At 36.3% G+C, this 25,139-nt stretch overlaps 3 protein-coding genes, 3 long non-coding RNA genes and 2 pseudogenes across 9 annotated transcripts; 5 read left to right on the forward strand and 3 right to left on the reverse strand.

Annotated features, from left to right (window-relative positions):
• The first annotated feature begins 729 nt into the window (after positions 1-729).
• On the forward strand, positions 730-7,848 carry LOC147933837 (adrenodoxin-like protein 2, mitochondrial; annotated as a pseudogene). Its single transcript, XR_015571323.1, has 4 exons — positions 730-750; positions 2,275-2,340; positions 7,376-7,458; positions 7,581-7,848. The product of XR_015571323.1 is annotated as an adrenodoxin-like protein 2, mitochondrial (transcript).
• On the forward strand, positions 2,761-3,537 carry LOC147933838 (uncharacterized). 2 transcript variants are annotated; one of them, XR_015571847.1, is made up of 4 exons: positions 2,761-2,856; positions 2,952-3,054; positions 3,150-3,224; positions 3,399-3,537. It is a non-coding gene; the product is annotated as an uncharacterized LOC147933838 (long non-coding RNA). The 2 variants fall into 2 exon arrangements; XR_015571846.1 differs by lacking the exon at positions 3,399-3,537 and having other exon boundaries at positions 3,150-3,275.
• On the forward strand, positions 3,723-4,301 carry LOC147933839 (uncharacterized). The gene is made up of 3 exons (XR_015571848.1): positions 3,723-3,855; positions 3,934-4,041; positions 4,165-4,301. It is a non-coding gene; the product is annotated as an uncharacterized LOC147933839 (long non-coding RNA).
• An 838-nt stretch (positions 7,849-8,686) lies between the features above and the next one.
• On the forward strand, positions 8,687-9,868 carry LOC104722956 (dof zinc finger protein DOF4.5 pseudogene; annotated as a pseudogene). Its single transcript, XR_015571849.1, has one exon. The product of XR_015571849.1 is annotated as a dof zinc finger protein DOF4.5 pseudogene (transcript).
• Positions 9,869-13,177: 3,309 nt separating this feature from the next.
• LOC104722957 (protein BREAST CANCER SUSCEPTIBILITY 1 homolog) lies at positions 13,178-17,728 on the reverse strand. The gene is made up of 14 exons (XM_010441224.3): positions 17,521-17,728; positions 17,350-17,403; positions 17,176-17,246; positions 16,945-17,055; positions 16,338-16,801; positions 15,960-16,070; positions 15,005-15,859; positions 14,819-14,919; positions 14,517-14,703; positions 14,344-14,441; positions 14,129-14,255; positions 13,879-14,044; positions 13,666-13,784; positions 13,178-13,583 (listed from the first exon to the last, which is right to left on the reverse strand). The coding sequence occupies exons 1-14, from the start codon at positions 17,574-17,576 to the stop codon at positions 13,278-13,280; spliced, it is 2,826 nt and encodes a 941-aa protein (XP_010439526.1). The 5' UTR covers positions 17,577-17,728; the 3' UTR covers positions 13,178-13,277.
• Positions 17,729-17,904: 176 nt separating this feature from the next.
• LOC104722959 (pentatricopeptide repeat-containing protein At4g21065) lies at positions 17,905-19,734 on the reverse strand. The gene has a single exon (XM_019233016.2). The coding sequence runs from the start codon at positions 19,732-19,734 to the stop codon at positions 17,938-17,940; it is 1,797 nt and encodes a 598-aa protein (XP_019088561.2). The 3' UTR covers positions 17,905-17,937.
• A 131-nt stretch (positions 19,735-19,865) lies between these two features.
• On the forward strand, positions 19,866-20,999 carry LOC109127703 (uncharacterized). Its single transcript, XR_002034245.2, has 2 exons — positions 19,866-20,006; positions 20,543-20,999. It is a non-coding gene; the product is annotated as an uncharacterized LOC109127703 (long non-coding RNA).
• Positions 20,787-24,842, reverse strand: LOC104722958 (hydroxyproline O-galactosyltransferase GALT2). The gene is made up of 7 exons (XM_087474077.1): positions 23,067-24,842; positions 22,617-22,858; positions 22,177-22,467; positions 21,856-21,984; positions 21,532-21,705; positions 21,323-21,430; positions 20,787-21,206 (listed from the first exon to the last, which is right to left on the reverse strand). The coding sequence occupies exons 1-7, from the start codon at positions 23,965-23,967 to the stop codon at positions 20,997-20,999; spliced, it is 2,055 nt and encodes a 684-aa protein (XP_087330203.1). The 5' UTR covers positions 23,968-24,842; the 3' UTR covers positions 20,787-20,996.
• Between the last annotated feature and the right edge of the window lie 297 nt (positions 24,843-25,139).

Here is a 25,139-nt window from a genome sequence, read left to right on the forward strand (position 1 = left end):
TGAGATAGAGAGATATAAAGTCAAGGACAAGGACCATTGTATCGCATCATCTGGAAAGGGACATTTCAGGACCATGGAGAAATCTGGAAAGGGACATTTAACATAATTTTACACTGTAAAAAATAATTTATTTTTTAAAGAGTTCTACCACATTCATAACTCTTTCTATCGGATTGTACCATATTACAAAACTCCTTTCAACGACTAACATAACTGTATGATAGAATGACCAATTTAACCCTGTCCTTTGTTTCCTTTGCAAAATAATAAAAAAACGTTTTCTTGTTTTTTATTTGATAAAACTGTTCTGTTGTATCTTTTCACTGTCTGTCTTGCACAGCAGTCCAATTTTATATTAAAATGGTGGGTGTGTTTCTCTTTCATGGATTATGTTAGAGTGAACTAAAAAATAATCATATTAATTAGTTTTTGTTTATGAGTAATTAAATCTAAACAGATTCGATAATAGACAAAACTGAAAATATGTTACGAATATGTGATTTTAAAGTGTAACTGAGAGAAAAAAATATATATAAATAATTGTAAATTATTTTAACAAGCTCGAGATTCTTTAACTAAATAATTGTGAGATTTTTATCTTCTTATCCGTCTCTCCTCGTATTAGAGTTTGTTCAACCTTTAAAAAAAATTATCTTAAATCAAACAACTAAAATACCAGATTTGAAGAGAAAAAGAGAAAATATCAGTTCAATTAATCGATTGAGCAAAATGACGAAAGAAGAGGAACTGGTTTGTACCTGAATGAGGTAGGTGAAGATCTCATTTAAATTAAAATCTTTCTTTAATTTTATGGGTTTTGCTTCTATTTCTAATTTTATGTAAAGAAGATTCTATTACGAAGGAGAAAAAGTTTTCTCAATCACATTTGTCTCATACTTCTTATTCTATTAGTTTCTTGAGTGGACAAATTAAAACTTTTACTTTTGTCCATCATGTTAATTGATTCACATTATTTTATTTTTGGTCCATGACATTTGTTATCCAGTGTAATATTTTTGTCTACTATCTAGAATATTTTATGCAAAAAAATATATATTTAGTATTATTATTTTTTACTATGCATTTTTATCATTTTTAAGTATTACAAATGTATATACATATGTTTTAGTAGACAACTTATAAGTAATGTCTATTTTTTATTAGTCTAAAAGACTACATCACACTAACTTAAGGGTAGTGGACAAACTTAAATCAAATATGATTATTTTTTGCGATAAATATTATCCACAACTTATATTTTGTCTTTTATATATATATATATATAATTAATTATTTGATAAACTAATTAAAAAATTCTAAATATATAATATAAAGTTACACATATCATACTTATATTAAATGTGAAGTCAAACATATTGTACTATCGGTGCATGTTCCCTCTTTTTTTTTGTATATAATCACTTAAATAAAATAAACAACACAAATTTTAACTAAATGACAACGTAATTAATGCTGTGTCAAATGTTTTACTGCATTGTCGAACGCCAAAATTCAAGAGAAGAGAAGAGGGCTATTAACGTCATTTAGTACAGTCACTTTTGATAGATTGGAAAATGTTTTTCTAATGTGGTAAATCTAAAAAGATTTATATCCAATGTGGTAGATTGAGTAAAATTCCCTTACAATAATGTAATTTTATTACTTTTTAATGTTATTATTTTCAATAATTAAATATTGTATTTTCTCCTTTTTAGAGTGTAGAGAACTGCCTCTAACAAACATATCATAGGTGATAACACAACCTGGCTCTTTGAAAAGCAAATTCTTCTTTTTTAGTTATTAGTATATAATTATTAGTAATACAATCTTTAGTTATTTAGTAACCTTTAGTATTTTGCTGATTTAATCTCTAGTATTCGTTCCTTTTTTATTACAGTTGTGGTTGGTAACTTCGTACTGGATTTAGGGGTTTGTTGTTTGTTGAATTGAAGTTGATATCTACTGTTAAAGTTTTTTTTTGGTAAAAGTTCATTCCCCTTTTTTATCAGTTTGACCTGAAAACAACCACCTATCAGAGTATGATCCGATCATCCAAGCTTATGTTTACAATAGGGTTGGTTTGATCGTTTTATATTAGCTAGTATTGGATCAATTTAGTGCACTAGTACAAAATTAAACATCAAATACACTCAAACTTTTACACTAACTTACTCGGTGTTTGATTTGTCTTCCATTGACTAAATTAATTCAATTGTAATTTTAACCACTTTACAAAACGAAAAAATAAAAGCTTTCCTACATATCACAGCATAGCATATTTATTATGCAGGGGCGTGTGAAGGTTCTCTAGCATGTTCGACGTGCCATGTCATTGTTATGGTAAAACCATCTCCCCCGTACAATCACTCATCTATATAGATGATTATGAATTGTGTTTTACCAATTAGTGAAGGAACTTTAAAGAGATTGAGACTTTGATATTATAAACTTCTTTCTCAATAGTCTATACAAGGTTGTTACAATGTATTATATAGAGTCTTAGGAACCACCTAGACTCCTCTAGGGTTTTCCCATCCTTATTCTACTAAGACAGCTGGTTTCACCTATTCATCACATAAGGTTAGAAGTGGTTGGAATCTGTTTCCGTGCTGTACCATTTCCTTCTTCTCCGTTCTAACGTCTCTTTCTAGTGCAGGGGGCTTTGTCTTCTTATGTGGGAAGCTTGTTGGACCTTCTCTAGTTTGGGCCTTTCCTTGTGTTCGGCCCAACTGTGGTTTATTACTTTTATTCCCCCTCAAACGCAAGGTGGGTGACGTTCCCACTCCTAGTTTGTGTTGAAGCTGTTCGAACTCCCTTTTTGGCAATGATTAGGTGAAGATATCTGCAAGCATCAAGGTAGCAGGAATGTGTCTTGTCTCAATTAAGCCAATGGCAACTTGTTCTCGTATATAATGGTAGTTTATGTCGAAACTTTTTGATCGATTGTGTAGAGCTGGATTGGCACTGAGGTAGACTGCCGATAGATTGTCACATTGCAGCAGTGTAGGATGTGATTGGTAGATGCCAAGGTCTCTGAGAAGGAAGGAAAGCCAGGTGAGTTCTTGAGCTGCAGTGGTAAGTGCTCTATACTCTGCTTCCGTAGAGGAATTTGACATTGTTTGCTGGCGTTTTGCTGACCATGAGATCAGATTTGGTCCAAGCAAGGTGCAGAAGCCTGAGGTTGATCGTCTAGTGGTCTTGCAACCTCCCCAATCACTGTCACAGTAAGCAGATAGAGATATATTTGTATCTCTTCGTATGTGTAGGGCCATATTGATAGTTCCCTTGAGATACCTTAGGATGCATTTGAGTAGACCAAAGTCTAATACTGTTGGGGCGTGCATACGCTGACATACAAAGTTTACAGCGAACTGAATATCGGGGCGAGTTATTGTCAGGTATTGGATTTTTCCAGCAAGGCTTCTGAAGTAAGTGGGTTCTGCAAACAGTTCCAAGTTGAGCTGTGTAAGCTGTTGCGGAAGTGGAGTCGGCATGGAGTTGCAGTTACTCATGGCAGCTTGGTGAAGAATATCCGAGGCATATGCGGTTTGGTGAAGGAACATGCCATTGGGGTGTGTCTCGAATTCAATGCCAAGGAAGTATTTTGGCGGACCTAGATCCTTCATCGAGAATCGCTGATTCAATGCTTCCAATAGTTCAGTGAGGAGGCTTTGGTTACTTCGTGTAAGAAGAATATCATCAACCTATAATAATAGCACCAAGGAGTCTCCATTTCGGCGATATGTAAACAGAGAGGGATCATATTTGCTGTAATAAAAGCCAAAATCGATCAAGAAATTACTGAATGTGTCAAACCAAGCTCTTCGAGCTTGTTTGAGGCCGTAAAGAGACTTGGTGAGACGACAAACATGAGTCGGTTTTTCCTGATCAATTAATCCATTTTGGCTGATACATGAAGACTGGTTCATGTAGTTCTCCATGAAGGAAGGCATTGGAGACATCTAGTTGTTTGATGATCCATCCTTTAGCAGTAGCAACATTAACAACAATTCTGGTTGTGGCTGTTCTCACTACAGGACAGTAAGTTTCTAGATAGTCAATACCTTCTTCTTGTTCAAACCCTTTAGCGACCATTCTTGCTTTAAGCTTGTCTACAGATCCATCTGACTTTAATTTCGTTTTGAATACCCATTTGGATTGCAGAATGTTCATGTCTTCACTCAAGGGGACCAAGTCCCATGTATGGAGCATGTGAATTCTCCCCATTTCATCAAGAACAGCCTGGTTCCATCATGGATGTGCCATCGCAGCTTCAAGAGTAGTTGGTTCTGCAGTCGCAAATCTGGAGGTAAGCAGAACGTATCGAGGATTAGGTTTGGAAATGCCATCTTTAGCTCTTGTTATCATGGGGTGAGTATTTTCTTGTACCACATGTTTAGATGCTTCTTCATTGTCACTGGATTCTTGTACCACTGGTTGAAGTTCCTTTTCATCGTCACTATTTTCTGAGACTGAATCAGGAGAAGCAGCTGCATCAATGTCATCTGCGATGTCTACAATTTCGATGGCATTTTGAGCTCCACTTTCAGTCCCCGTGTTGGTAGGGTCGTCATCATCATTGGTTCCAATCGTAGTGGCAGAGATGTCGTTTGCCTCTTGGAAGAGAGATGGTGATGGCGAACAATGAGGAAGGGTTATAGTAGTTGGATTCGCTGACTGTGTTGGAGAGGTAGTCGCGGATACACCAGTTTGCCAAGCCTTTAGGAGAGTGGACTGATATCGTGGGACAAATGACTTGTACTGTTGCTGAAACGGGAGACACTCTTCATCAAACACAGCATTCCTGGATATGTATACTCGACCAGTTGGTGGAAACAAGCATCAATAGCCTTTGTATTGAGTACTATAACCAATGAAAACACACTGCAGAGAGCGAGGTTCAAACTTGTGTTGATCTAGGGGCAAAGACAAGGAAAACAAGCGGACCCAAATACCCGGAGCATTGAATAATTTGGTTTCTTGTTGAACAAAGTTTCAAAAGGACTCTTGTTGTCAAGAACACTAGATGGAAGAAGATTACTAACGAAGACTGATGAAGAGAAAGCTTTAACCCAATGATGAAGTGGAATGTGGCTGTGAAACAGCATGGAGAGTCCAAGCTCCACTATGTGTCTGTGCTTCCTCTCGGCCACACCATTTTGCTGAGGTGTATAGGGACAAGAGATATGATGAGCAATCCCATTATCCCTGAGGTAAGCTTTAAGCTGAGTACTCGTGAATTCACCCCCACCATCACTTTGAAAAACTTTGATTTGAGTGTTAAATTGATTCTCGACTTGCTTTTGAAAAGCTTTGAAGGAGGAGAAGAACTCGGATTTGGCTTTTAAAGGGAAGAACCAAGTAAAACGAAAGTAGTCATCAACAAATACCGCATAAAACTTGAATCCTTGATTAGAAATAGTTGGTGAGGGTCCCTATAAATCACGATGAATTCGATCTAATGGATTCAACACACGAGAATCAGAAGGTAAAAATTTTAATCTAGAGTTTTTCCCCATCTGGCAAGGCTTACACATGGGAGAAGGTCTACTCTTATTGATTTGAATTTCCTTGCAGGTGCTCAGTAGTTGAAGAATCTTATAGTTTGAATGCTCAAGACGGTGATGCCAGACGACTTCAGAAGCGGCACTTTGACGATTAGAGAAGTAGGCTGCAAACTCCTGATTCTTCAACACATAAAGGCCATCACTTCTTGGACCCTTTACCACCACTTTATGATTTTTTATGTCAATCACATATAACATTAGTGGAATCAAAGTAAACTCCACATGGATAATCATCACATAGTTTGGAAACTGATAATAGTGATTTTTGCATTTCAGGACAAACTAAAACCTCATTTAGTGGAATTATACCTGCAGGAGTAGTGATGGTTGCAGAGCCAAGATGAGTGATTGGGAGATGGGCTCCATCACCGACCAAGACAGCATCATTACCTTCGTATGGGGAGGCAGATTGAAGATTGGCCGGTGTAGAGGTGATGTGAGCAGTGGCTCCAGAGTCTGTAACCCACTCACCACCATCAGTGACATGAAGAGAGTTGAAAGCTTGGGCCATATCTCCACCTTGATAGTTGTTGTTGAACCTATTGTAGCAGTTGGCAGCGGTATGACCAATCCTTCCGCATATCTGACAGGTTAGACGTTCACCATTGTTGTTTGGAGCAGGTTGATGTTGAGTAAAGCCGCGACCTCTGGAGGAGTAGCCACCACGACCTCTGTTTGGACCTCTGCCACGACTTCGATAGCCACCTCTGTTGTTGTTACCATACGAAGTTTGGAAGGCAACATGTGGAGAAACTGAATCTGCATTCTCATAAGACTGAAGCTTAGCATCAAAGCTATCAACTTCAGAGACGACATCAGCAAATGTTGGAGGTGACAGTTTGCCAAGAGAACTCTGAATCACTGTTGTGATGGGGTCGTAGTCACGACCGAGACCATTAAGAAACTGGAAGATTTTCATAGAGTCGTCTATAGGTTTGCCAATGGAGCTCAAAGCATCACAAATTGAGATGAACTCACGACTGTAGGCAGCAAATGTCATATCTTTTTTCTCTAAAACCCATAAGTTACGACGGAGCGCAAATTCTTTAGAGATACTACTATTGTTAAAGTTCTCAGCTAAGGACACCCAAACATCTCTACAGGTAAGAACATACCCGAGAACCTCTTCTCACAGAGTGCCAAAGAGCCAGGAGCGAATTAGTTGGTCTGTGTAGAACCATGACTCGAATCGAGGGTTGGGAACCTCCGTAAAGGACTCTCCGGTGCGAGTTGAGGTGAAGCGTGGTGGAGCTGTGACGGCACCATTCACAAAACCGATGAGTTTCTGACACGACAAGAGAGATTCAAACTGTGTCTTCCAAAGGAGATAGTTGGTGTTGGTAAGTTTAATGGTGACAATACTAGAGACATGAATGTTGTCGGGAAAAGGATAGAAATCGGCCATTGAAACACCTATTAAGGCTACAATGGCTCTGATACCATGAAGGAACTTTAAAGAGATTGAGACTTTGATATTATAAAGTTCTTTCTCAATAGTCTATACAAGGTTGTTACAATGTATTATATAGAGTCTTAGGAACCATCTAGACTCCTCTAGGGTTTTCCCATCCTTATCCTACTAAGAGAGCTGGTTTCACCTATTCATCAAATAAGGTTAGAAATGGTTGGAATCTGTTTCCGTGGTGTACTATTTCCTTCTTCTCCGTTCTAACGTCTCTTTCTGGTGCAGGGGGATTTGTCTTCTTATGTGGGAAGCTTGTTGGACCTTCTCTAGTTTGGGCCTTTCCTTGTGTTCAGCCCAACTGTGGTTTATTACTTTCGATTAGTTAAAACTGTAATTGTGATAGGACACCGAATACTACAACAAACTCGAAGAACCGACAGATGAAGAGAATGATATGCTAGATCTTGCTTTTGGGTTAACAGAAACGTGAGTTCTCTCTCTCTCTCTCTCTCTCTCTCTCTCTCTCTCTCTCTCACGTTTTAGATGGTTTCAATCGGGGTTCAATGCAAGCAAATATTGACAAATGTTCTATTGAAAATGTTTTATAGGTCGCGATTGGGATGTCAAGTCATTGCAAACCAGAGCTAGATGGAGTACGCTTAGCCATTCCTTCAGCTACCAGAAATTTTGCTATTGATGGGTTTGTTCCAAAACGTCACTAGTCACACTAAAGCCTCGGAGCTGAGGGGTTATTTTGAGTTTACACTGGTTTACTATCCGTAAAAAAAACTCATTACATAAAATTACCCTTAGGGAGTTATACAAATGTATTTCAGACGGTGAGATTTCAATTGCAGCATTGTCTTATTGTTTCTTGAGTTTGATTTAGATTTTTGACAAAGCTAAAGGTATAGATGAACAGATCAATACACATATGATCAGAAATTCGAAAGCGTTTTGATCATGTTGAGCATTTAACCTCAATAGAGCCACAGCAGGAACGGTCTAAAGGGCCTGTAGTCTTAAACGTTGAGTTAGTTGGGCCACTGTAGGGCCGTTGAATTACTTTTAGAGCAAGCAATTAAAACAAGTAACTTTATATTTGCCTAAACTTGTGGCGTTAAGACAAAACTTTGTTGTTAGTTCCATTTCCATCTCTTCAATTTAATAGACAATATACAACTTTAACTCTTTCTATTTTCACCAATTGTATTTAAATCAACATATATAACGTTTCTATTAATAACTTTTATAATAAATTTGTCAATCTTTAAAACAAACTTTTACAATAATATTTTTTGATGCGTCAATAAGATCATGCGTGAATCGCGCACTCGCTCACACATATTATATTTTTTCTATAAACAAATCACTATTAAAGTTAATTACTTAGATACTTTGTCATTTAAAAAATTAGGCAATTAAGAACTCTTTCTACCATGTGTAAACTATTTTACATATTTCTCTATAAAAAAAATTCTCTAGATAGAGCCTTTGCACACGCGGCGCTTACAATTACTCTATCTCTTATAGTAAATGTATGCAATCTATGTTTGATTTGCCTTAAATTGTCATTACACTCTCAATAGATTTTGTATATGTTTATATGACTGAATCATTTAATTATAGATATCTTGATTCTCCATTTTTCATATACAAACAAGAGTTAGAAATTAATAAATCTTTAGTTTTTGACTAAGCTTAGCCTAAGGTTTATGGTGTATAGATAGATCTTCAGATTTTATTAATACACAAGCTTTGACACGTTGCGCTCTCAATCTCACTTTCTTAAACTCTCAACCCCTATCTCTTCTTATATAAGAAGGGACACCCTCCTAACACCAAAGATCATAGCAACAACAAAGTCTTATAGGCTAAACCCAAAAAATCAAGTGCTTCTTGAGAGAAATGGATAACTTGATTGTTATCGCAGATGAAGACGACAACCAACAACTGGATGGAGTGAAGCCCCCACCGCGAGCGTGTGCAAGGTGTAGCTCCAACAACACCAAGTTCTGCTACTTCAACAACTATCATATGTCCCAGCCACGCTACTTTTGCAAGAACTGTCGTAGATATTGGACTCATGGTGGGGCTTTAAGGAACGTGCCAATTGGTGGAGGCTGCCGTAAAGCCAAGCAGGCTAGAAAAGATAAGTCTCCTGTTTCTCGTATGGTTTCTCCTGACATCCAACATGTTACCCCTGACATCCAACAGGCTAATCATCAATCTTTCTCGTATGGTCAAGAAAGCAATGAGTTTGTTGGATCTTTTGGTGCTTCTTCTTCTTATGTTGCTGCTGCTACTATTGGAAACCATTTTGGTTCTTTGTCTGATATTCGTGGTAATATGGTATCAAATGTGCCTCCTCCATCTCAAAGTTTCCAACCAAATCATCGCCTGGATTTCCAAGATGGATCATTTGAACATGATTATTACAATGTTGGATCCAGTACTAATTCTTTCATAAACCAATCAATTGGTGGTAGTTATGTTGATAATTACAACGGTTATGGCATGGAGCAATACAAGTGGAACCAGAGCTTCAACAACACTCTGACCATGAATCATGACGCCAGCACAAGTGGAAGCAGAGGATCTGACATGACCATGATGTACAACGACAACAAAAACAAGATCAGATACAACAGTGTGATTAAGCATCCTTGTCATCTAGAGAAGCATGGTCCTTAAGACTCTTAACCGTATTAACTTTTTTCTATTTATAATAAAATAAAAGTCAAATGTTTATCTTTTATGTTTTCTATTGGTTTTTGTATTTTATTTTAAAGTTTGCATCTTTTGTTTCTTAAAATTCAGAAATAAATTGCTTCTCTAATCTTTTGTATTTTTCCTTTGTAAAATAATATTAATTATCTATTTTTCCTTCTAGTAACCCCCAGTTCGTTTCATTGTTTTGCAATCTGCATATATCTTTCTTGGTTCTGTTATATGGTTATAATTAGGTGTCTTGAGCCAAATCACAAACTAATTTTCAGAGTATTTTAAAAATTACGTCCAACTAAAATCGTTATGTAATCAATAGAGACTTAGACAATCTAAGTTAACCTCAGTCCTCATCAATGGCACTTGATACTTAACTTCTTGAACACAAGTAACTTTCTTTTTACCAAATTTATTTTTATATTAATCTATAAATGACTTTTTTTGTTTAATGATTCGATTGAAATTGGGGTTCTTTATACTAAATATTATATGTTTGACATAAATAATTATATATTTATTGCAATAATAGATAGTTAATAAAGAGAAATATAAATTAATAATTATAAAATATATATTTAATATATTATCATTTATTTGGTTAAAATCAATTATTAAGTTTAAAACAAATTCCTAAAATGTCAATTTAGTAGTTGTTAAATAATAAAGTAGATAGATAATCTAAATAAAGTGAGCTTACATATCTCTTATGACCAATCAATAATGATGTAAAACTTAGTAATTAATTTGAAATATATTGCCTTTAAATAAAATATTTATAGTCTTATTTGGGTAAAAATGAATGAGTTTCTTTTGTCAACAATTTAATGAATTTCTGTTTTTAATAAAAAATATTGCTGTTTTAGAAAAAAAAAAGTGACTAGTTTACTAATTTATTTATTTCTAGGTAACTATGAATATATGGGAAGAACCATAGAAAAATAGGCTGTTGGCAAGAAATATATATTATCTCAGATTTTCTTAGAGCCAAAGCTGCCACTTTCTTAAATGATGTTTGAAACGTTGTTAAGATATGCTATAGTTGTTGAAGTAATAGAACTTGGTGTTATCAGAATTACACCACATGTATGTCACTCAATGGTGTATCTCAGACAACACCAAATTCTGTTACCACAATCACTATAGCGTATCTCACATGCGTTTGCTCAGCAAGAATTGCCATAGATACATGACTCATGGTGGACATTTTAGGAGAAGCTAATCGTGCAAAGATAGATAAAATGTTGGTTTCTCATATTATTTTTATACAATTCGCCATACACATTTGTATTTTTTTAAAGTTAATTGACATTGCATCGCACTCTGTAAAGTATTCTTATAAAGATAAAACTATTTAAGATAAAATTTCATTCTATAGAATAATTATTTTACTTGACCCGCTAGTACTATTCGAACACTCAATACTTCATACTTGTAATGATAATAAAATTCTTCTTGTGTGGAGTTTCGAAAGGATAACTCCCAAAAGGGAGTGAGACCCACCAAACAAGTACCAAACACAAATAAAATCTTCGACCCAAAGTGAATCGTACAAAAACATAGAAGTAGAACATATAGACTATAGAGACTGCAGAAAAGAAACACCAAAACTCGCAGAACAAAGTAAAATGAGAATTAATAACTTTACTGAGACCACCTAATTCTCATTTTTATCATTTTGATTCCCATACATAAATTAATATAACAAATACAGAGCAAACTTAAATCTTTTATTAGAGTGTGTAAAAAACATCACTATTCACTACAATCTCAATTAAAAAGTTTCACACTACTTAAATCTTTTTATTTCTTTGTTTCTTGACCAATTTTTTTTTTGGTGATATTAATCTGTAGCCTTGTATAACAGATTAATTAAATCTGTACCATTGATAATTTAAAAATTAAGTATTTAGGAAAGAGAAGAAAAACACAAACCAAAAATCTCCTTCTTCTTTCAATTAGTTACAGAAATACCATTGACCAATTTTTTGTATTTACTTCAGTATATCGATGACATTCTTTATTTCAACAATAGATATACTGTTCATTCGAGATCAACAACAGTGTTCACCAAATGATATAGTAAATTATTTTCTTATTTTAGTGCATAATCATTTGTTTAGCATGCTAAATAATATTGTATTGGAAAACTTTACATCTTATATGTTAAATGCATGTTCTTAATCTAAAAATGGGAATTATTGTTTTTATTATTCATGTATATAGCAGTTCAATGAAACGGATTAGTCTTTTTGTTACATGATTAACGTAACGTGCTAACATATTATATACCCAAATAATATTGTATAAATATTTCAATAAATGGATATTATTTATATTATCATGTAACTTATACAATATATAATATCTATCGTATTAAATCATTTATTATACGATTTGCATAAGCTAACCTACCTACATATTAATCTGTTTATTTACACTAATAATTTAATGATTACAACTTATATATTTATATATTTAGTTATAGAATGATAATTTAGTTATCACTGCTAACATAGATATGTAGGTTGCAAAGATATATATGCTTCATTGCTACAAATATACAATCTTTAGTTATTTAGTAACTTTTAGTATTTTGCTGATTTAATCTCTAGTATTCGTTTTTAGGGGGTGTATACAACTTGACATTTTAAAGTGATTTGTGTAAAAGTTACAAATTCTATGTTATTCAATCATAGATTTTAAAAAGTCTCATGAAATCCACTCTTATTCAACTGATGATTTAAAAATCTACTTTGAAATCCACTGTTATTCAAAACAGTTTGTGGATTTGGATTTTAATAAGTTTTAGGGATTCTGGAGGATTTTGGAGGATTTGTTTAGTTAAAAATACAAAAATACAAATCTCATGGTTTTAGATGGGATTTGAAAGAATTTTACCATAAATCATATCAACTCCCCTAAAATCTATCAAAATTCCAAATTTTCTAAATTCCATCAAATCCCCCAAAATCATTGTTTCAATACACCCCCTTAGTTGGGGTTGGTAACTTCGTACTGGATTTAGGGATTTGGTGTTTGTTGAATTGAGGTTTATATATACTGTTAAAGTTCCTTCTCCTTTTTTATAAGTTTGATCTGAAAACAAACACCTATCAGAGTATGATCCGATCATCCAAGCTTATGTTCACAATAGGGTTGGTCTGATCGTTTTGTATAGCTAGTATTGGATAAATTTAGTGTACTAGTACAAAATTAAACATCAAATATACTCAAGCTTTTACACTAACTTACTCGGTGTTTGATTTGAATTCCATTGACTGTAAATTCATTCAATTGTAATTTTAACCACTTCAAAAAACGAAAAAATAATGACGTTTTCATAAGTCTTGTACGTTTTCAAAGATACATAGATAAAATGTTGGTTTTTCATATTATTTAACAGAATTCTCCATAAATATTTGTGTATTTTAAAGTTAATTTTAACATTGCAGATTGTACTGCACTCTAAAAAGGATCCTTGTAAAGAGAATTTTAATGAAAAATCCTTATTAACACAATAAGTACTCCATAATCCTACTAACGAAAGCAGAAATCCAAAGAGTGGTCTCACTAGTTTTTTATATCAAGTCTAAAATTTGGCAACCTGCAATAGAATCCAAAACCCATGAACTGCTTGCAGCTCTGGCTCTAGCAGATTTAGCCAAGGCTTCAGCATCAGATCTTCTCTGGGTCAGAGTTTTCTTCTTGCTAGGCTCAACACCGAACACTATGATAGTTGAAGCTTCATCTTTTATATTAGAAACAGGCCGCCTGCGCAGGATTGTTCCTCCTGCTGCTACGATCACATCTTGTAGATACCCTTTGTAGGCAACCTCGAAATCTCCCATAATGTAAAACTGTAGTCCATTAAAAAGTTTTGGTTTCTGCATATAGAATGAAACCATTTAGGTGAAATATTCTCAAGTCAATTGTATCATAGAGAGCATCACAGATACGAATTCTAACCTTCTTTAAAGCTCTTTGCCTTCCAAGATAAGGTCCTTCTCGTATTCCATGAACATCCATGGTAATTTCGTACGGCTCCTCGCTTACAATTTTTTTCTTTAGCATACAGGCCTTAATCCCTGCAAGAAACAATATATAACACTTAGAAAATTTGGAAATTCATAGATTGCAAACATATATATGCTTCATTGCTAATAGATTAAGAAGACTTACAATCAACAGTTAGTATCCATTTCCCCTCCAAGATTGCCATCATAAATTTGAGGGTCCTTTTGCAAGCTCCATTTTCATTGATTGATGCAATGACATGTGTAACAGTTGGCTCCCATTTTTTTGAGATTGTAAGTCCAGACAGTTCCGCAAATTCTGTTATAACAGTCTGCAATCCAAGACATCATTGATTCATGGATTTGAAGTTTCAACTCCAGCGTTGCATATAGTAAAAGAGTATATATATAAATACCTTCTCTTCCACTGTGAGCCCTGAACAGGATAAGACCAATTTCTTGGATGATCCACGGAAATGCTTGCTCTGGAGCTCACCGATGTCAGTTTGTTTAGAAACTTGGTTAGGCTCAGAGTGCAGTGGTCTAGCGATGATAATGATATATTGTCAGCTGTCTAATTTAAAATTTAGAATCACATCATAATCCCAATCAAAAGATAAAAAGGACATACCCTTTAGGAGCACGCTTGCATTTTCTCTCTTTTGAATTAGTCTCTTCACAGGGAAGCTTAATGGATGCATCCAAAGGGCACAGCATTACAAAGTTTTCCTGTTGATCAGAAATGGTTTTAAAAGAACTGTGTAAGGGACTATGTAGATCTTCTACAATATATGCATCACTTACATTATCCCATCTGCATTCTGGTATCAATTTTGCACACGTAACATGAAAACTATTCTTGCAACTTTTATTGTAACAACCAAGTGCTGCGCCTTTAAGCCTACAGCAGGTGCAACTTATTCTCCGGCTTCTTGTCAACTCCACATCAAGATTCACTGCGGTAAAGTTGTTGAAGTATACATTTGGAGCCCTGAAAAAGCAAAACAGTCTCTTACGTTCAGTCAGTGGTGTAAGCACATGTGTCATATTAATTACAAAAGGATAATGTAAGTGATCGAATAATTACAACTATCCAGATTTCTTACCATTCAGCACAGTTTTTGTGAACATGTATGACTTTAGACCCACCAGTAAAATCTGCAGAGACAGGTTCACCTCTGTGGTAGTGAGCCATTTCTCCTGAAGCCTGTTCATATAACATTCAAATTAACAAAAGGTAAAAATCAATAAAGGTCTACATCTAATATTCCAATGTGAGAAGGGAAGCCAACCTCTGTGTCTTCTGAAGAGTGACAAAAGGCACATGCGAATTTCTTTGTTGAAGGTCCATCACATCGTTGCAACTGTGCACTACCTCCAGATGAAGACTTGTTCATCCCTGAGCATTTCTCCAAAACTTGCATGCTATGATTGTCTTTATCTACAGTGCATTTCGTTTTGTTCGTTGAAACTTGTTTATCACCCACTTGATTCAACTCATCAGTTAGGATACCATTTCCATCCGATTGTGTAGCTTTGCTTGAGATCAAATGGGAATCTAGTTTCAATCTCTTTTCTGAAGTCTTCTTTTGAGTTTTCCCAGATAGATCTTTTAAAATTGAGCTTGCATTGGACTTCCTTCCCCTCTTCTTCACAGTGGGTTTCTCGGTGGGACTTTGTTTTTCAGGATGTGTATCATATGAACTATGGGCTCGATCCTGATCCCCCTTTCCCACAATTTCTGTTTCAAGTGAGAGCTCATTAGATCCTTCGATCGGGTGAGCTGGAGAGGATTTAATGCTAGATCTTTTCCTCTTTGTCCCCTGTTTCCCAGCTGCTTCCTTGGATACATTTAGATCAGACTGAACTCGTGAACTCTGACCCTTGCTTCTTGTAGCCCTTTTAGCATTCACATTTTCATCAGGACTCCCATCATTCCTGGTTATTGTGCCAGAAGTCCCACGACTATCTTGTTTCTCACTAATGATTGCTACTGCAGATGATTCCATGTTGTCCACCAGTGAAACCCCAACGCTTCGTCTCGCAACTGTATTTCTTCCACTTCCTGCTTTGAGGGTTTTACATTTGGATAATGCTACTTTAGATAGTTTCTTTTGAGTGAGATCAACCTCACCTTTACTTGGGACCTGCAAATCGATTTAAATTTTGAGTTCATTTCAGTACACTTGATGACATTATCAGAGAAAACAAAGACCTTGCTGTATCAGATTGAAGAGCTGCCTTTACCTTGGCCTTCACAGGACTAGGTAGAATCTCCGGGGAACAAGGCCTCTGAGTCCATTCAAACATTTCGCTGTCAAACATGTCTCCTGGATTGGGCTTATCTTGCTCATCTGCCTGAAACACTCACCGAGGAAAAGGTAAGCTCAAAGGATCCGAGGTTTTCCATGTAACTGAATATGATATTTATGAGTAATAGATGTGTCAAATGCCTTTAAACTCGCAGTACTTCTAAATCAAAGATAACCTCCACCGCATAACTAAGATATATCTAACACATTTCTATAAACTCAGAGCAAGTGTAGCATGTACCAATACCACAGAACAATATGAATTCTAAAAGATAGCATTAAAAAAAGGCTATTGAGGTTTTCAAATACTAACCTTCGGCGGGCTCTCATGATCTGAGTCCATCAAATCGCTGAAAGAGGGAACATTAACAGGTGTAGTATCTAAAAGTTGATCACTTTGTGTGCGTTGACTTGAACTCTCTCCGTCAACCTCATCTCTCAACCAAAAGAAGGGTGGCAGATCTCCTTCTTTATTCAGACATGGATGCTCATCCAAACGAATGACAGTTTTGTCAGTGTAATCCTTGTTATTTCCAGCTATCTCAGTAGACTCAGTAGGTTTAGTTAAACTTTCAGAAGATAGATTCTGCAGCAGCTGCACCCTTTTCTTGGTTTGGGATGAAGGTTTCATAACAATAGGCCCCGGTGCATCTAGTTCTGTTTCCTTGGTTTTCCCATACTCTTTCCTCTTGGATGCTCGGCCCTTCCTAGATGATACCTGACGATTCTTATCTTTTGCCTTTTCAATGGAATCATCTCTCGCATGCTTTTCTTTATCTGTAGGCAAACAAATCCCACTTTTAGACAACTTAATGATTACCGAAACAGTTTCAAACATCATCAATCACTACCCTTGATTCATTCAAGATAACCAAAATGACAACTCATCGATCCACTTAGACAAGAGTAAGAAGAAGTACCTGATGGTGATTGATTATTATTCTGGCTAACGAATAAGTTGACACCAGAAGCATCTTCCATGTTCTTGTAAATGCTCACCAAGCTATCCATATGAGGAGCACCACGAATCTCTAAAAATACAACACAATCATAAAAAAAACAAGATACTACTAGTCTAGTACAATCCCAAACTTGGTTTTAACAATAGAAAAAGCTAACACTCTGAGATCAATTAAGAGCAGGATAAGTACCTCTACGATGGTATGGGATTTTACAAACTGGGCAAGTAGCATCCAGTTTCATAGATTTCACTATACACGCACTACAAAATCAAAAATGAGAAGACCAGTGTTAACGCTTGAATAGACTACAATAGAGTAAACAATACGAAGAAGAACAAACTAAGGTAAGGTAGAGATACTCACTTGCAAAAGACATGGTTGCACGAAAGTGAAACTGCTGAATTAAATAGACTCAAGCTGCATAACAAACAACAACAACAACAAAAAATCAAATCGAAATTGAAAATTAGGGTTTTTTTTTCTCGCCGTGTTCGTCACAAAACTCAGAATAATAATATTAGCAAAGAGATTTACCAAATCGGGCACTTGAGTTCTCTTCCCATCTTCTCCAGATGACTTGTGTCCGCCATTTCGATCTTCACAATCAATCTGATGAGTAAATTAAGAAGTGAAGCGGCTCTTTGGGTACTGTATATAGATATAGAGATGGTGAAGCCTGAAACAGTGAAGCGTGTCCTTCAAAGAGGCTTACCATGTAAGCTTTAGGCTAAAACGTTTCACGATAAAAAAAGCGCCAATTTTTCACAAAATTTTCCAATGTCCCGCCGTGAAAAAAACACACTCAATTTTCGTTTTACCCCCTTAAGTTTATAACTTTCTACGATTTTGACCCATTACTTTTAATTTCTTTTATTTTACCCATATTGTTTACAAATGAACCCATCAAAATTTGAACGATTTGTGTTGAAACACGAGTCTATTTTTACTGCATTACCAGTAATCTTGACAAGAACAAGAACCATTTTTGAAATGGTGAAACCGACTACGGTCTCTGACAACAATCTCTCGATTATAAACCTTTGACACAAGTTTGATCGCCGAGTGACAATCTGCGCAGACTCTAAGATTCTTCACCACCCGAATCGGTGATCTTTCTGGTGTGCTAATTAGCATAAAAGCAATAGCTATCTTCTCACTATGATAGACCAGAGCATTCTCTTTCTCTTCTTCCTCAACATCAACATATACGTTCGAAATCTGCGGCACGTAGCCTTGTAATCTCAATTTATCAGTCATTTCTTTCAGCTTAGCGTAAATCTCTTCGCTTTGCGGATGAGACTTATCACCCATGAGAAACTCATGAACTCTGTTTCCTACTTCTACTAAACTGTGACCGGGAACTTTTCTCACACCGTCTCTTAACATTTGTTTCCTTATCTTCTGCACATCGGACCAACGCTGCTCAGATGCATACATATTCGACAAGAGGACATAATCCCCGCTGTGGTTTGGTTCTAGTTGTAAGATTTGGAGTCTGGCATATTCTGCTAACTCTGCATCACCATGAACAGTGCAACCTCCTAACAATGTTCTCCATATCACAACATTTGGCTGCAACGGCATTTTCATAATGTATTCATACGCTTCCTTCACTTGTCCAGCTCTAGCTAACAAATCAACCATACAACCAAAATGTTCAATCCTAGGCTCAATCTTATACTCTTCTCTCATTCTCCTGAAATACTCAAAACCTTCCTTCACCATCCCACAATGGCTACAAGCGTATAAGATCCCCACAAACGTGATCTCACACGGTACTAATCCCTCCTTTGATTCCATATCCCTGAAAAGCTCAATCGCTTCTTTTCCAAAACCATTAACAGCTAAACCCACAATCAATGAAGTCCACGAGACACTGTTCTTGTCCACCATTTCATCGAAAAGTCTTTTGGCTTCTTTCACTCTTCCACATCTCGCATACAAGTCCAATAGTACATTCCTGGAATGAAAGTTTCGTGTCAAACCCATTTTGATCATATACACATGGATCCTCTTACCCAATGTCAAAGCACCAATCTTGGCACAAGCAGACAACAAGCTTACGATTGTGAACCCATCAGGCTTGATACCTTTCGAGTTCATTTCAGTATAAAGCGCCAAAGCTTCGTTTGGTTTACCGTTTTCTGCAAACCCATTAATCACAGAGTTCCAAGCTACAAGATCTTTCTCAGGCATTTTATCAAACACCTTGTACGCACCTGATAAGTCTCCACAATTGGCGTACAAATGGAGCAGAGAGTTCTGAGCAAATATCAACGAACCAAACCCACTTCTTATAACAACCGAATGAATCGTCTCTCCCAAACGAACATCCGCCATTTTCGCCACAGCCTTGAGAAGAAACGGATAAGTATGAGTATCTGGCTCGACTAAACCAGATACTTTCATTTCACGGTAGAGAGAAACAGCAGAGACGGAGGCGTAGTTACTACTGCACTCGGCGTAGCCTCTAATTAAAGTGTTCCAAACAAAGATATTAATGGGTTTCTCAATCTTGGAGAAAACTTTGTGAGCGTAAGACATGGGAGGTGGAGAAGGAAGAGATACGAGGTAGAAGATGAGGTGCTTTCCCATCTCGGCGTCGGAGATTGAGACGCCATGGCGGATTGAAAAAGCGTGGATTTGTCTTAGCTTCGTTAGCGATGAAACGCCGTGGGTTTGCAAGAGAGTTATGCATCTCTCGACCATGGGAAGTAGCAAAACAGAGGTTTCTGAACATGGAGGCATTTTTGCTCTGTTCCTGTGGGCATTGTCGTCAATTGCATTAGTATGAATGAAGGCGAGTTCCATTATTAAAATCATATAAAAAGACTTCGAAAGATGATAACTTTTACAGAACCCTAAATTTGGTTTCTCAATTTCTCCAAACAGCCGTCGCCATTCTCTGTCGGAAGAAAGATTCAAACTTCAAAACCCCAAAAGAGTTGAACCGAGAACACAAAGGATGGGTTTTTGAATGCTGACTCATTGTTCTTCGGATCAAGACTAGCCTTTTTGAGGTAAGAAAGATTCTTCTCTTGGTGAGAATTGAGAATGGTTGAGGTGTTAAGCTCTTATGTTTCTCTATCAATTCAATCCATCTCATTGCTCTAGTTTGACACTTCTTACTCTCTAGTTCATCTGCGTATCTTAATTGTTAATAGGAGAACTTTGTCAATGTCTCTTTGCTTTTCTTGATTGATTCACCGTGTATCAGAACTTCACAGCCGTGAGGTTTTGGCATGAGGGTTAAACACGGTGATATATAAAATAAAAATCAATAAGCACATATGGCTGTATCCATCTAATCGTGAAGAGATTAATTGGCAGTCTTAGCGCTACAGTCAGTTTTGTTGTTGTAAGCATTCTTTGCTTTTGAGTTTTCTTCATTCCCATTTGTCTAGGGACTTTTAGAAAGAGCTTCTGCTATTGACCTGCACACTCTTAAGATTGATGTTTAGATGCTTTGTTTATACAATCACTCATGGATGCTGATCACTTCATGACTCTGTATGCTAACCAAGCTTTTATGTTTATGGACATGTGACATTTACAGGATGAGGATTGTGGCAAAACACTGAGAAAGGAAGCAGACAACTCGGCGTTACCTGGATCTAGTGAATGCCCTCCTCCATTTCTCTCTTCTCAACGGCAAAAGCTGAGGAACTTTTTGGAGAAGCGGTGCAAGATATGCAGATGGTCAAGAAAATGCAACCTGATGAAAGCCAAAATCTTGATTCCATAACTCAAGCTAAACATAAAGACCAGCAGAGTAGGCATAATAGTGTTATGGCAAATAATTTTTGAAAGAATTTGCTGTGATATCAATATAAACCTCTTTCTGAGATTAAACATCCTACTCAATGGACACCAATGTACAAGAAGATATTGTTATGTTGAATGTGTAAATGTGTAAAACAACTACTGGCACCAAAGAGGAAAAGTACAAAAAAGTTTAGGTGGTGCCTAATCTGTAATCCTGTTATCTCCCTACCAGTGCTTCATTTTGGTCATCTGAAATTGCAACATTGTGCTCGGCCTTTCAATAAATTATCCCACAAGCATATCATCTGACTCGGAGATTGGTAATGTGCAGTGTAGTAGTTCAGTGTGCATCCGTATTGGCAAAACTTCCAGCTGTGTGAGTATTCAACAGGCTGCATTGAGGCGTTGAATTTCTCCACCCACATTCCCATGCTCACATCTTCCATCTTGAACAGCTGTGACAACAATATGGAAGTAGTTTAGCTTCGTATCAATTCAAAATGAGAGATACTCTTATGCTCATAACAGTAAGAGATGGAGATGCGAGTAAGAAAATGAAAGATGGTCAGACCCTAAGCTTTTGCCTTGAATTCTGAGAAACAATATATTTAGCAATGCTGATTGAAATTATGTATCCGGGTCCATTGGCGTAAGGAGGGTAGACAGCTTCTGGCCACTCCTGTTACAGTAAGAAGTAAGAAAATATGTTAGTAACTGAGGCAGCTTCTGATACTGAATCATAAAAGAGTGTATGCAGGCAAAGAACACAAGCCATTGTACCTCCCATGTAACTGCCCACTTGCCAGTTCTAAGAGGACGATGTCGAAGATTTAGATTTCCCATATAGAGTGATATTTCCGGAGAGACTCGATCGATTTGTTTCAAAATTGATTCCACTCTGATGAATGTGTCATCGTCACATTTCATTATATATGGAGCTGTCACATTCTGGACCTGAAAGGTAGATATTTTAGACAATCATAATTAGATACCTGTAAAGTAACTACAAGGAGGGAAATTGTTAATAATCCTTAATTCCTTAAAAGAGATTATATAAAAAGACTTAAATAGAGATGGAGTCGTGACTGCAGAAATGATCAATACCCCAAATTCACAAATAGCAATTGTCTTAAGGACCACAAGCTCGTAACGATCCATAAAGGGCAGAATCACAATGTCTCCAAAATATTCAGCCTCTTTCTTCAGCATTGCATTGACTTCTTTTCTTGCGTTCTACCACAAATAAAATTACATAAATCAACAAAAGAAAAGTATGAACTGCTTAGTATTCCAAGGCAAAAGAACTTCAAATCAGTAATTCTCCACCTCACTGTGTCCAATATAATCGATCTGTAGTATGAACTTTCTTAAAGATTTTGTTTCTAAATTATGCCTTAACATAAGGAAAGGTTGGTAAGAACTTACAAGTGCAACAAAGAATCGTGCAACTACATCTGAAGATTTAATAGAAGGATGTTGCATCCATGTCTTTCTCACTGCCATGCGCTCTGCAAAATGGTTAGTTGCTGATAGAACACCCATGAAAAGGCGAAAAGGAGTGCCAGGCAATGGAGGAGCTTTCCATTCTGAAGAAAACTCTATTGCTTTCTGAGGTGAGAAACTCGGATGAGATGTTGAAAGAGAAGTAGCATGAACAGAGTGAATATCAACATCTCCAGTAATTGCCAGCCCTGTGGCATCTTCTATGGTAAACCCCTGAGAGGCCAAAAATAACAAAATATATTAAAACAAAGTATCAGACACAGAGGAGACGAATTTCTCTTGGTTTGAATAACAAATTATATTATTGAGGGTTGAGACCAATAAGTAAGGCATTTACTAGTAGATCATCTGATATCACATACCGGTCGATAAGGGAATGAAGACACATGCCTTCCTCCAACATTTATATGGAAACCATCAATTCCAGCTCGCAAAGTTAGGACAAAGACTCGGCCTTCCGCAAAAGGGAATGACCAAGTGACCTCAGGTTTCTGTTCACGTCCTATAAACCGTTTGAACCAAGAAGTTGTCTTCAATTCCTTTGAGTCCACCATGTCAATTATGTCATCCTTCGTCCACTTTTCACATCTACGGAATCCATCAACTGGAAATAAAACATTTACTTTGTTGAAGAGAAAACAAAAGGAAACATAACTATAGAGAAATAAGAAAAACTAAGGTAACTAAAGATAAGACTTCTGGGGATGGGTTGCTACATTCAACTGAGTTCAATACGACTTTGTCATATATCCGTAGTTTGATTTGCCACATCTAAATTAATAAGCAGTTTATGACGGATGTCAAAATCTTACCAAGCATGTCTGTGTCCTTCTTGGATGGAGTGCCATCACATCTTTGAGCAACCCCCCACTGCATCCTATAACATGTATTGTGTTCAATGACTGGCCGGTGATTCCAATCACCTTTAATTCTAGGGTTCAAATGAAGAATCTTAGGAGGATATTCACCGTCCCCTGTCCTCAGCCCTTGCAACTCAACCATAAACTGTGAAACCATAACCATTCCATCACCTCTTGTAAATCTCGAACGCTGAGGAACAGATTCTTTATGTGCGTACTGTGGAGTTCCAAGAATTGTGATAGAAGATCCTGCAGCAAGACCACAGGGAAGCAACATGATCCCATTGGCTTCATTCAAGTCATCTCCATTCATTGAGATCTGAGAAGGACAAGATTCGACCTTCCCTTGGTACATGGAAGGACTCTCTTCAATGTTATCTACCTCAAACTTAGCAACATCTTCCCAAGCCTTGGATCCAAGCATCCAAGCCTCATCTGCCATTCTTTCAAAAGGTGACATATGGATAGTTCTATTCCTACGTCTCATGACCTCTCCCGAGATTCGACCATACCGAAGGGGCTGAATCGGTTTAGATCCACTAAACTTCTCTTCTTGTGGCGCATTATGAGTAGTAGTAGAAGGGCCACTTTGAATCTCTTCATCTTCTAGCTTCCTATCTAACATGTCACTGCGTAAAGACCCGCTTAAACTAACATCAAAACCAGTAGTATCCCTTAACGCCCCATCTAAACCAGTATCCCCACTTAACATAGCAACCATCTCGATGAAATGTGGGAACTTAAACGCTAAGAAAACTAAGTAAAACCCAGCTATAGCAAGCAAGAAATGTGACAACTTGAACCTCCTAGAACTATAAACCCCTCTAAAAGATTCGCTTTTTACCCTTTTCATTGTTAAGGCTCAGCCTATACTAACTAGTAACTACCTCGACCAATCAAAAGCACTCAACTTGTTGGTTTACCAGTCGAATCAGTGAGTCAAAACTGCAAATGGCGTGTTCTAAAATGTAGCCAATTCATCATACGAACAACTTCATCCAAAGAATTAATTTTTAACCTCAAAATCTGGTAAAGAGATGGACCCAAACCCCCACTCACAGTAGTAACAGCTAAAGCTTGGCACGATCTGAAGACTCCACGAAAATCCAATCAAATCAACCCAGATGTCTCGATTTGATACGGGTCTTTTCAAATAGACCAATTTTTTTTTTTGAAAAACCCCGTCTTTTGACGAAGAAGATATAGAATCAAAACCCCAATGAAGCAGAGCAAATCAATACCTGACTTTTTTTCCTCCTCGAATCTAGGGCAGGAACAGAAATAAAACAGAGGAGAAACCACTCACGAGAGGGGATGATCTGAGTCCTTTTTCCAATTTTTAAATTAAAAAAAAAATGCTTCTTTTTTCTTATCTAACAACAACATACAAATTCAAATGCGTGCGTTTTTTTAGTAAATCTCAGTTGAAACTTGAAAGGGTTTTAATTTTTCTGTATTTGTATCCTAATTTGTAGTTTCTTTTATCTTAAGATTAAGGATCCGAATGGTAACCGCGGTTTTGGTTGTACGGGGAAAGCAGTATTATAGTGCGGTACGGTTCAACTGCAGTACGTGCGGGAGAAATATATTTGCGGGACAAGTGCGGTTTGTACAAAATAAGCGGTACAGAATAATGTTTGATTGGTGAAAACAAAATTGCGATTTTAGAACAAGCGGTACAAAATAATAAATAATTAATATAATTGTAAATTACTAATTGTTTTGTGTTAATGAAAAAATATTTCAAACCTTAAATACAAAATAATATTCTAAACTATTATGTAGATATATTTAATGCAAAACTAAAAATATTATTTACAATTTATTAACATTGTGCTATTTATAACATATGTGAATTTATTATTATTTGTAATTTATTATTATTATTTATTTTGTAATTTATAATATATAATCATTTACATTAACCTTTATACTTTTAATCCATTAAATTATTTATCCAACATATTTTCCATGATTTTATTTGACAAAAATTATTATTTGTAAATTATTAAAATTCTGTAGTTA

This window comes from Camelina sativa, chromosome 11 (assembly GCF_030686135.1).
Source record: "Camelina sativa cultivar CO46 ecotype springtype chromosome 11, ASM3068613v1".
Classification (NCBI taxonomy): domain Eukaryota; kingdom Viridiplantae; phylum Streptophyta; class Magnoliopsida; order Brassicales; family Brassicaceae; genus Camelina; species Camelina sativa.